The 11,946-nt window shown below is 38.4% G+C and overlaps 1 protein-coding gene across 1 annotated transcript in view; it reads left to right on the forward strand.

The window, feature by feature from the left end:
• The window catches only part of TDRP (testis development related protein), a 45,530-nt gene extending 35,880 nt beyond the window's left edge, over positions 1–9,650 (forward strand). Inside the window, exons 3-4 of the mRNA XM_049904664.1 lie at positions 5,005–5,108; positions 6,388–9,650. Coding sequence (XP_049760621.1) covers positions 5,005–5,108; positions 6,388–6,733 — 450 coding nt within the window. The 3' untranslated portion in view covers positions 6,734–9,650. The remainder of the gene's footprint in view (positions 1–5,004; positions 5,109–6,387) is intronic.
• The last annotated feature ends 2,296 nt before the right edge of the window (positions 9,651–11,946 follow it).

Raw genomic sequence — 11,946 nt, forward strand, 5'->3', positions numbered from 1 at the left:
AGAGCAAGGTGCATGTGGTTTGTCTTTACGTTTTTGGAAAATAATATTTAAAAATTCTTTTTTTGGTGGTGCTTTTATTTACTATTTGTATTATGTTAAGTCAGAGATTCGCCTTTTAGATCTGTGGCTTTAGATGAGGACTAAGGGATGTGTGCTATAGGCCAGGGAGTGGTTACAGCAACACTCTCTTAACTTTGAATGCATTTATCTCGTGCATTTGATAACATTCATTGAGTGAATGTGTGTACCCAGATTTCGTTGTGGTCTGGTGGAGCTGAGGTTATAGGCTGTCTGCTTATTCTTAACTGTAGTGTTCCTTTCTCTGTTTTTTGTTCCAAGACAGCCACGTTGCCCTTGACTTTCAACATCTCAGTTTATGGAAAGCTCAAGGAGCCTGAACTAATCATAATTGTCCTCACTAGAAGAGATCCAAATGAATTTCAGTATACTCAATAGGGTTTAGAGGATTTGCATGGCTTACAGACTCAGAATTGACTGCTTTCCAGAAATACAGTAAACTGCCAAAGTGAAATTGTTGTGTAATTACATAAAGTCGATGTCATCTTCATAGTTTGTCCTTGTGTAAGTAATTGTGTACACATTCACTGCGTCACATGGTGAAAACACCTAGACCGTTGATCACATTGCCAAAGCAGATTCTTCCCGGACAGTTCTTTGCCAAATGTTTGTCCTGAGAGTCAGGAACAGACAGTGACCCTCAGAAAAGCTATGAGGCTGCATGTAAGTCATGGAACCCATTGTTCCTTACCACCTAAATCTAGTGAAATAAAAGTTCATAAATTTAAATAGCTTTACAGTTCCTTAAACTAAAAGGGATTTAATGTCACACAGAATGACCCAGTTAACTCTTTGACTTTTTTTTTTAAATAATTTTTATCGTGCTTTAAGTGAAAGTTCACAAATCAAGTCAGTCTGTCACATATAAGCTTATATACACCTTACTCCATACTCCCATTTACTCTCCCCCTAATGAGTCAGCCCGCTCCCTCCTTCCAGTCTCCCCTTTGTGACGGTTTTGCCAGTTTCTAACCCTCTCTACCCTCCCATCTCCCCTCCAGACAGGAGATGTCAACACAGTCTCAAGTGTCTTTGACTTTTTTTGATGAAAAGAGCACTCAGCTTAATGGGAGGAAGATGCCTTTATTGAAGAACTGGCTGTGAAACTATGTTGTCAAAGTCTTCTGGGAACTTTTGGAGAGTTTGTGTGTGAGAAGGATAGTGAAAAATTATGAATGGAAGTTTTCTTAACATCCAGGAAGTCAATTGGAGTAGATAAGGAAGCTGAGAGGTAACAGGAAATAAAAATACGGTCATCAGCATTGAGAAAGAATATTTGGTCGAGTGTGATACCTAATGTACTTCAATTCTGTTTGAAAACATTAAATGTTTACTTTGTGTGCTCTGGTAAAATAGGTACTTCAGAGAATTCATGGATTTTAAATACTATCGTTTTCCCTCAAATCATCTTTGGAATAACGCAAATACTTTAAAAAGGTCTCTTTCATCTAGAACCCTTCAGTCTAGTGAAATTGGCCGATGTACATGATATGAGAGCAAGAGCTATACAGCATAGTCTGTGGGAAAGAGTGATGCTCTCAGGGAATGGATTTGTAAGCTGAGCCTTGGGGTCCTTGGAAGGGACACTGAAAGGTGTCTCTTCTCTTAAACGTTGCCAACCATCAGCGGTCCAGCTTGTTAACAAACATGTCTAACCATGGTGCCAGTTCTTGCCATCTTTGGACAGCTGAGTGTCAGAAAGCTCTTGAATACTGAACTGAAATCCATCTTCCTCTTCTTTCACCCATTTGTCTGTTTAAGCCTCTTGGAATCCTAATAAAATGCTTCTCTGTCTTCTTTGTGACAGCCCTTCAGTATGTGAAGGTAGCAGTCTGTCTCCTCTCAGTTAAATCAAGCTCTGGTTATTTCTTCTGTGACATTCATTGAAATTCCATCACCTTCTTAGTTATTTTCCACTCAGTAACTTCCAATTTATAAATATCAATTTTAAATTGTACGTTCAATTATTCCAGGCATGGCTTAACCAGCGTACAGTGTAGCGAGACTGCATATTGGGATAGATGGATATGGCACAGAACACCCAAGTCTGAGCCCTGGCCAGCTGAACCCTACCTATAGGTCCCTGAGGGGTCTGCGTGAATGTGACACTCCTGACTAGTTCACACTTACTGGTTAATTAATCGGGGCTGGATCTCCTACTCATGACAGATGGCAGTGCAAGGGCTCCTTTGGCCTGGAGTCTGAGGAGTAAGCAGTTACCATCTTTCTCCTTTTCCCTACTTCTTCCCTGTGGTGTCAGGCCCTCGAAGAGCGGGGCCCAGAGCCTGCTGTATCACGGTAACTGGGTGAGAGGAGCGGGCAAACAGAGAGAAGGCCACGGAGAGATGGCCTCAAAAGCACACTGTGTAGAGAGAGGTTTACCTCTTTGTCCCTCTGAGCTCCTTCCCATCCCACCCCTAACCACCTTGTCCCCTTAGATGTCCGGTGTCGCTGGTGACTGTTCTGTAAGGTGCGTATCGTTACCCCTCTCCTGTGGGGGTGAAAGTGAGGGTGCAGGAGAAAAGCTGTATGCTGTGAATGCAGCCAGTGTCGTTTCAGGAAGTGGCAGTGCTTTTCCCAATTACAAAGTAATAAAAGTAAGGCTACCCCCACCCCCAGAAAATTCTGTTCATCGTTTGATCGACTCTGTCATCAAAGAGACCTGTATGTATGTATGCAGGTATATATGCAAGTGTTTTTTATATGATAAGATATAAAAACATACAATAAAGCAATATATAATGAAAATATTATATGAAATGCTTTTACAACAATTTATATAATAAAATACATCATCTAAACAAGTAATCCACTTTTTTAAATTTCTGTATATGATGTAACTTACATAAAAAGAGATGCCAGTCAGTCTTTGGTTTACAGGTGGTGCTTACGGAGCCTGCAGAGTTTCTCCACCACAGAGGTTACCACTCACTCTTATAACCCCACGTTTTTTTTGTTTATTCTACAGCTAAACTGTGTTTCACCCCCATTCCTTCTCTCCCCAAATATTACCCCTCATGAATTTCATCCGCTTAGGTTTGAAGAACCTGTTGCTGCAACCAACTGAGCTCCTTTTGTATGCCAGAGACACTGAATTAAAAAAAAAAAAATGTCAATAGGGCAGTTGGGTTTAAATTGAAAATCATGAGATATATTAAGGCTAGTAATAGAATATATATAGAAAAATATATATACATACGAATATATAACTAAAACTAATGTCATGTCCAATATTTTTTATTTATATTATTTATATTCAAAGAACAAAGCAAAAAATGAGTAGGGTTGACATTTAGTGAACACAATTCTAGATGTTTTCTTCTATGCAGGTAGCAGGTAACATGAACGAAAATAGGTGTCGTAATTGCATCACAATATGCATGCTAATTTGGATCATACTATAAATGATATTTTTATTTAAAATTGCTTAATTTTTCTTGGAGAAAAAACTGAAACAGAACAAGGAATACTTTATATAAATGTTTATTCATCATAAGAGAGATAGTTCTTTTAAAAGATACATCTGAGAATTAAGAAATAGATATGAAACACCAAGAGGACAGACAATAGTTGTTTAAAAAACAAAAAAAAACCCTGAAAAACTTCAAATTTTAGACAACATAATGTGATAGCCTGCTATGAAAGAGGTAGTTGCCAGTCTTAGCCTTCTGCCTTCTCTCCTTCGTTTTCCTGATCTTGGTTGGGTCAAAATGTAACTCTCAGAATTTTTTTTTTTTTAAAAGTGTTATCTGTTAAAGTTTTAATTAACTCATTAATGACAAGGCTGGTTTAAAGGGGAGGGTATGGAAATTGATACTTACATAGACTGGGAGGTGGGTGCAGAAGGCTGATGGGTGGGAAAGAAGGCTGAAATAAGATTGCGAAATTAGACATTGAAGTGGTTAATGTCCTATGGAACACTGGAACCATAAACTTTGGGGTTATCTTTTCTATAGTCAGAAGCAACTTCAATCTCTACTAGCCAAAAAAATCATTTGTATCCTACCGGTTTTCTACAAGTTAACGTTCAGCTTTACAAATTATAACCATTAAGGCAGTATTCCCCCAGACTCTGAGGAGTCAGGTGGTGCTTTAGGTGCGATGGTTAGGCAGTGGTTCAGTATGGCTTGGAAGGTCACTCAATCTTCTAAAAAATTTTTTCATCAGGTATTTGTATTTATCGTATTTATATTATTTGTACTATTCAGCAATAAAGTTCCACTTCTTAATATAATTTAATCTCATAAATAGATTTAATCCTCGTGGCTAGTTTTTATAGTTTTTATCATTTCTGTATTTTTTTATTTTGATTCATTCATTTGCTGTATTTTATTTTATTTTTTTTCCTCAGTAAGAGTGTGTAAGTTTTTCTGTCATATATTTAAAAGTCTGCCTATTACCTTTATACTTGGATGGGTAAAACAGTCTCGAGCCCTACTTTCTAATTATATTCTAGCATTGAATGTGGGAAGGTTAATGCCAGCCTGATGTTTTCTCCTTTTTAGGTGGTTGACTTTTTTTTTTTTTTTCTTTCTGTTTTACCTTTGAAATTCAACAGTGTAGTCAGGGAAACTTGAATCTCCATATCACTTGTCCTGTATCCATATTTTAACTAGTCTTCTGGTGAATGTCATCATATTATGGCACAACCTGTTTGAAATAAAATGCATTTATTGATTAGTCTGCTACTCAACGTGGGTATTTTGTTCAGTATGATTGATAGGCCACTAAGACTAAGACTCCAACACCTGAGGTCACTAGTGACTAGTGAGAAGAGATTAAATGCGTGCACGTTGAGCGAGGTAAGAGGAAATCTGCGCCAATTTCTTCTCTAGACTTCAGTTTCATAAATTACTGGAATACAGAATTGCTAGCTATTTATTCATGACATCAGATTTCAGGATATTTTTCTTAACACCATATTAGGTACAAGGAGCAAGCTTTCGAGGCTGGAAGGAAGTGACGTCTCTGTTTAATAGGGATGACAAGCAGCATCTTCTTGAGAGGTGTAAATCCCCCAAGTCCAAAGGGTAAGTCATACGTGTTGAAAGAAAAGGATTGTTTCACGAGAGCTGTGAAATCACTCAGGAGGTGGAAAATGGTTGTTTTAACAGTGTAAATAAAATTTTACGTCAGGCTGCTTTTGGGTTACTTGGTAAATGAGTCAGTCTTCTTTTCTCTAGTTAAAAATACAAAAGATTAATTGGTAAAGTGTAAAAGAGTTTAGGAAATTAAATAGATATCAGCAGGCATACTGCTACTTTATTATAAGCAGTTTTGAAATTTTAAATAGTATATTTAAATAATATGTTTAAAAATACAGACTCATTGGCTACCTAATGGTGTTACTCATGGCATAGTTACCCAGTGGTTTGAAGAGTTGTTTAATTAGTGACCCTAAAATTAATTGGTGACCCTAAAAGTAAAGAATTTACTTTTGTTGGAGGACAAATGGATACCTTGGCAGTGCTTTTCCACATTTACCAGGTGGGTATATGGCCCTTACTTCCTCTGGCTAGGTGCATATGACCAAACTCATGTTCTTTTCCTCTGGAAGACAGTGCAGGTTAGTACTTTCTGCTGTCACGATGACCTGTGACACACCAGCCCTTCTCAAGTCTGGCTGCATGTGAGAATCTCTGTATCCTGGCCCCATCTCAGACCAGCTAAACTAGAATCTTTAGGGGTAGGGCCTGGACACTGGTCTTCTAAAAATCGTTTCCCAGGTGATTCTCCTTTGCAGTCAAGGCTAAGATCCACTGATCTAGACAATGATATCTCTGTAGTCATTTTCGTTATGGTTCACGACGATCTTCCTTAAATTAGACGGATGCCTTCCTTTCCTGTTTGTAGTGGTGTGCTGACTTTTAATTTTCGTTGAACAAATTGCCTATCAGATGCTTGTTTGAGACCCGCTTGCCGTACGAGTAACCTTATTGAAAATCTGTTTTGGTAAACGGATTTAATTCCCCTGCCCCCTTAGTCCTTCATCTGGACTCTGAATTGTCATCATCTAGCTTCCCTAAACCAAGCAGCTTTCATATTGCCTTGAAAAGATTGCCTTTCTGTAATTCTATGTTTGTGTCTTCTTGCCAGACAACTAGTTCTTTGCATGTATATTGAGAAATGGGATTCTGTGTAAAGTGTAGCATTTACCAGTTTTATTAACATGTTGTGACAGTAATTTTTCCTTATTAATTTTTAATATTTTAAATTCTATGTACAGATTTGTGTTAACTTTCAATAAAACGTCTTAAAAAAAAGACCCTTAAATTTAAAAAAGTGACACAACATTCTCATCTCCTGCAGACCTAATTCACGATTAAAAGAAGAGTTGAAGACTGAGAAGAAGTCTGGATTTTGGGACAGTTTGGTTTTAAAACAGAATACACAGTCTAAAAAGCCAGATGAGATCGAAGGTTGGGAGCCTCCAAAAATCACTCTTGAAGATGCAGCAGCTGATTCCGGCGACCCCACGAGCGACCACTTGTCTTGGCCGGGCTGGGAAGATGATACCAAAGGCTCTTCTAAGTATACCACCCTGGCCAGCTCAGGAAATAGCTCCAGATGGGGCATCAAGTCAGCCGGGAAGCTGGTCAGCATTAGACGGCAAAGCAGAGGTAACCTTACCGAGAACTGGGAAGAATTGGAATGAGAGTGTGAGAGGAAATGCTAGATAAAAAAAAAAGCCCACTATTTCCATGTATTTTCAAACCAAAATTTGCCTAATATTGCACCTTTGTATTTCAATAAGTCTTAGAGTTTGCTGTATCGTGTTTTGTTTTTTTTTTTTTAATTAGTGTCTATCATTAAGCCTTTCCGTCTGTTCTCACATTAAAAAGTGTAGAGAACCTACTCTCTGCCTGCATTTCACATCTGGATCTTTATTTTCACGTGTTGAATTTTGAAATTCCCAAGCAAACTGTGATTCCTTAATGACTATTTACAGGGGTCGTACATTGGATTGCCTTACCGTAGAAATGCCCATTTCTCAGAATCCATGTTCTGCTGAAACTGGAGGTGTAAATTTTGGAGGCTGTCCTGTACGATAATAGCAGTGATTTGCATTTGGCACAGACCTGTTTTCGTGCCAGTCTTAGTTGTAGTTCTTACCTTTCTCTCGCACGCAGCATATACGAGCAGTCTGTGAAACATGAGAAAGTAGCAATTACGCAGTTCTTTCCTGTTGTCAGAAAATTGCTGTCCAGGTGGTAAAATGAATCTTCCAAAGGTTATGTTAAATGTTGTTTAATTTAGCAAATCAAAAATTTCCTTATTAAATTAAAAATAGGTAGACAAATTAAATACTAGAAAAGCAAAGGTTATATTTGAGTATAAAATGTCAATATTTAAAAATGTATATTCATCTGTCGTCTGGGGGAATAGCCTCTGGTGCACATCGGATAGGTAATGCTTGGAGATTGTGTTTTCCTTCTCCTGAACTTTTAAATGTTCTTTGTTTTCTTCTAAATATTTACTCTCTTCTTTTGTTTACAGATTAATTAAAGAATGCAGTAAAGTATGGATAAATTTTAGTAACTTGATACTCTTAATTTTGTTTGGAAAACCTTAATTTGCTCACTATAGAATGCAAACTGTATATAAAATAACTGGAAGTGCCTCTTTTCTATTATACCCCAGTTTGTCTTTTTTCAAAGTGAGATACTTGTCGTGATTGGTGTTAGGTCTATAAGATGCTGTATTTTTTTTTTTCCCCACATAAGAATAATTCGAGAGCATTGCCCGGGAGTTTTTTCTCTGACTCTGTCTCTCTCCTATTAAAGATGTCTCTAGACTTGCTGATTGACCTTGACGATGGGATCCTGTGTTTATCAGGTAAACTAGTAATATGTGTCTCTTTAACAATATGGCCCTTAGCAGGTGGTGCAGATACCTGTCTTAGGTAAAAGTGGTTTTAAAAGCAAACGTAGATTTTTCTTTTTTTTGCATTAAAAACCTCCAGTTACACTGTGTTTTCCCCTCATGTAAAAAAAAAAAAAAAAAAAATGAACTTGTCCTCAAATTGTTCAGTTTGCACTTCCGTGCTGTTGCGTTTAATTGGCTGCTCCATTTACTGTTCCTGTGGGATTTCTGAACGTGCTTGATGGCAACCCGCGTTGTATTGTAACGTAACGTAGTATTTAAATAAATATATATATTTTTAATAGAACAAGGAGTTTACTTGACCCAGCCTTCAAAGGGGGACACGTTGTAAGTGGTGTTAATATACAAATTCCAGCTTATGTTAGAATTTTGAATGCCTGGAGGTTTTGTTTCTTAATGCAGAGGAAGGCTTATAATTTCTGACATAAGAGCAGAGTTGAAAATCTTGTTTCCTCAGGTAAATAGTTTGGTGTACAGACTACAACCGTCAGTCCCCTTAAAGGAACGTGTGCTATGATTGTACAGACGTGAACCGTTTCAGGATTTATGCAGATGCTTTCAAGCGGGAGGTGGGTTTGGGTTTATCTTTGGCTAACAGTGTCTCGAGGCACAAGAAAGTAAATAACGTATTTGAGACCCTAGAAATGGTAGTAACATGTAAGAAGGTTGGGAATGCTACTTCTCCCACTTTTGGGGAGTGCTGGATACCGTGACCAGCTGCAGTTAGTTATGGCTGTACTTGTAACGTTAAGTGCCTGTAATTCACCTGGATAATAGATTTGTGATGCACAGTTGGTAAAATAGCTTTATAATATTTGTCCTCAAAATTTGAAGAGAAAGCCAGGCTGGGATTGGAATATGACGTGTAAATCAAATTTTTTTCTTATCTACAAAAATTCATTAATGTAAGAATAGATTTTTCTTCTGTGTTTCTGATTAAATTAGAATGTGATTTTTTTTTTTTTTTAATATATTTACTGGTGTGCTTTGAAAGCTAAATTTTTTTTTTTTTCCTGAAAGAAGAACTTACCAAAGCAAATTTCTCTGCTATGTTCACAGGTTAATGAGAGAATGAGGTTTTGATCTGGGGGTTTTGTTTGAATTCTGTATACACACAAGGGGATTTACTGTGTGAAGAAAGAGTTGTCTGTACTCCTTATGAAGTGATTTTATTGTTTTTTTTGATAAGAAAACAATTGGCTTCAAAGAAGGTAGGATTCGTTCTTAATGCTGAAGTTTCAAAAAATAAAAATACTGTTTTTACCACTTTGCTTTGTTGGTTTGCATGCTCGTCAGCGTCCACTCAAAGGCAAATGCTCCCAACAGCTTTCAGTGTTCCGTCAGAGCTGCTGGCACTTTGCCTGAATTTTAAACCTCATTTTAAAATGCAGACGATACATGTAAACTTTTTCATAAATAAATGAACAATTTCAAATGAAGTTCTTAAGATGGATCTTTTGCATATTCGAACTGCCACTTTGTGTTTCTCTGTGAATGAATAGTGCTTGCTCAGGACTGTGTGTGACCAGAAGCCGCCGGGCTCCTAACATGCGTCTCCTGGTGGGGCACACAGTGTAGCAGTGTTACTGAAGAGGACTGGGCACGTACCCTGGTTTTTGTTTTTGATTTCACTGTTGATTATTTAACGAGTTAGATCCTTAAGCAAATTTTTACCCCTCTGCATTAGTTCGGAAACAATGAATATACTAGCCATAATAATATATTTTTGACTTAATCATTTTTGTCTCTTTAAATCATTACCATCTCTTAGGAAAAACATTTTTTTTCAGATAACAGTGGTGTATTATGGAAGGTAATATTAATTTCCCTTAAAAACCGGATGGAGCATTCGTTAGGTGCTTGGCTGCTAACCGAAACGTTGGCAGTTCAAACCCACCAGCCACTGCTCAGGAGAAAGATATGGCAGTCTGCTTCTGTAGTATAAAGATTACAGACTTGAAAAAACTCTGGGGCAGTTCTGCTGTCCTGCGGGGCCTCTGTGAGTTGGAATTGATTAGACGGAATTGATGAAAAACTGAGTAACTGAACCATGGGCTGGAATGCCTTAATCATCAGTGTTATTTTTCAAGTATGGATACTTTTGGAAATAGGTAAGTGAAACATTTGGTGATAACTCAACATCGTGTCATTTTCCTTTTCTTTCCTTTCTGGTAAAAATGTATCCTAAGCAATTGAGTTTCTGCCTATGACTCTGTACTCTGTCACCTCAAAACTACTTACATGGCTGGAAAGCTTTCTACTTTGCCTGGTTGTTAAGAGTGTAAAAATAAAAATTTCACGTCCTCCCCCTCTGTGGGTCTCATGATCACCCGCTGGCTTCAGCTCTGTCCACTCTCAGTCACCCCTTTCCTGAGGGGTCTCTAAGATGGCCTGCCCTTGGCCTGTGGCTCTTACATACTCCTCTTCCTTGACTTTGTCCCCTCTTATTGATAATGAGATGCCCCTCTCCTTTTCTAGTACCTCCATTCCATCTTACTTGCAATATGGGTCCTTCCTCGACCAGAGACCATGCTTCTCCCAGCTCTTCTCCACTGGCTGTTTCACCCGCAAGCTGTCTTGTGTTTTCCATTCATCACTGAAGATTCCAGCTCTCTTTCCAGTGGAGACTGACGCCGCAAGCCTAAGCTTCCCCTCAAGGCTCCCTCTTCTCTCATCTGGCCTACTTTTGAAATTGCTGCAGGGCACTCTGGGGAATTCGGCATCACAGTTTCGGAGTGTGTCTTGGATTCTGACTCATGGACCAGCATCACTGATTTCCATATGGTGATTTTCTGGCTCTTGTCACGGGCAAGGGGAATGTTCGTGTCCCCATTGTCTCCCAATTTGAGCCATTTAGCCTCTTTCTGATTTTATGGCTCTGCCTCAGTTGATACTTGATTGAATGTAAACAATCAAAAGACCAGCAGGTAGGGTACTATTTAGTAAGCGCTGAAGAGCTCAGTGGGCTAAGATGATTTTTCTAAGTTTGTCTTTTTATTCTAAATGTTCAGAATAATCCAGAGCTTGTATAAACAGTGCTGTGTAACTGTCTTAGTTATCTAAGTGCTGCTGCAACAGAAATACCACGAGTGGGTGGCTTTAACAACAGAAGTTTATTCTCTCACAGTTTAGTAAGCTAGAAGTTCAAATTCAGGGTGCGAGCTCCAGGGGAAGGCTTTCTCTCTCTGTCGGCCCTGGGAGAAGGTCCTTGCTTCTTCAACCTCTGCTTTCTGGTTCCTTGGAGATCTTCACATGTCTTGGCATCTCTCTTACCCAGTCTCTCCTCTGCTCCTTTGTTTAATCTCTCTTATATCTCGAAAGAGATTGAGTCAAGATACACCCTACACTAATCCTGCCTTGTTAACATAGCCAAGACAACCCATTCCCAAATGGGATTACAACACATGTTTTTGGAGAACACAATTCAATTCATAATGGTAACCAAGAGAGCTTGCTGCCGCCGCCATTTTTTTTCCATTTGGTAAAAAGTGATTTTAGCGTGATGGATATGAAGCAGTAATATACTCGGAATGGCCCCCTTGCAGTTTAAATCACGTGCTAGTGAGGAAATAAAAATTGTTCCTTCTTTTTCTAGTATAATATGTTGCCTTAAGTAAAAGCATTTCTGACTGGGGTTGTAATTTTTGACATCAGCTAGTTCATCCAGCATTCGGGTGGAATAAACACTGAGGCAAATTTAAAGTGCAGTGGTAAGTTACTCTTCTCATGGCCCAGTGTTCTGTAATTTCATAATGGTTGTTTATAATCACGGATATGAGACACTGCGGTGACTTCTGAGTTGGAGTAAGTTATGCTGAATTTTATGTTTAAGTGATTTATTATACCCTTTTTTTTTTATTAATTATACCCTAGTTCTTCAAAAACTAACCACTGCAGTGGCCTTCCATTGGATTATCTACTGAATATCTGGCAGGAGCTGGAGGAGGGTAAAGGTGTTCACTCTCTACCCTTTCGTATTTGCAT

This window comes from Elephas maximus, chromosome 12 (assembly GCF_024166365.1).
Source record: "Elephas maximus indicus isolate mEleMax1 chromosome 12, mEleMax1 primary haplotype, whole genome shotgun sequence".
NCBI classification, from domain to species: Eukaryota; Metazoa; Chordata; class Mammalia; order Proboscidea; family Elephantidae; genus Elephas; species Elephas maximus.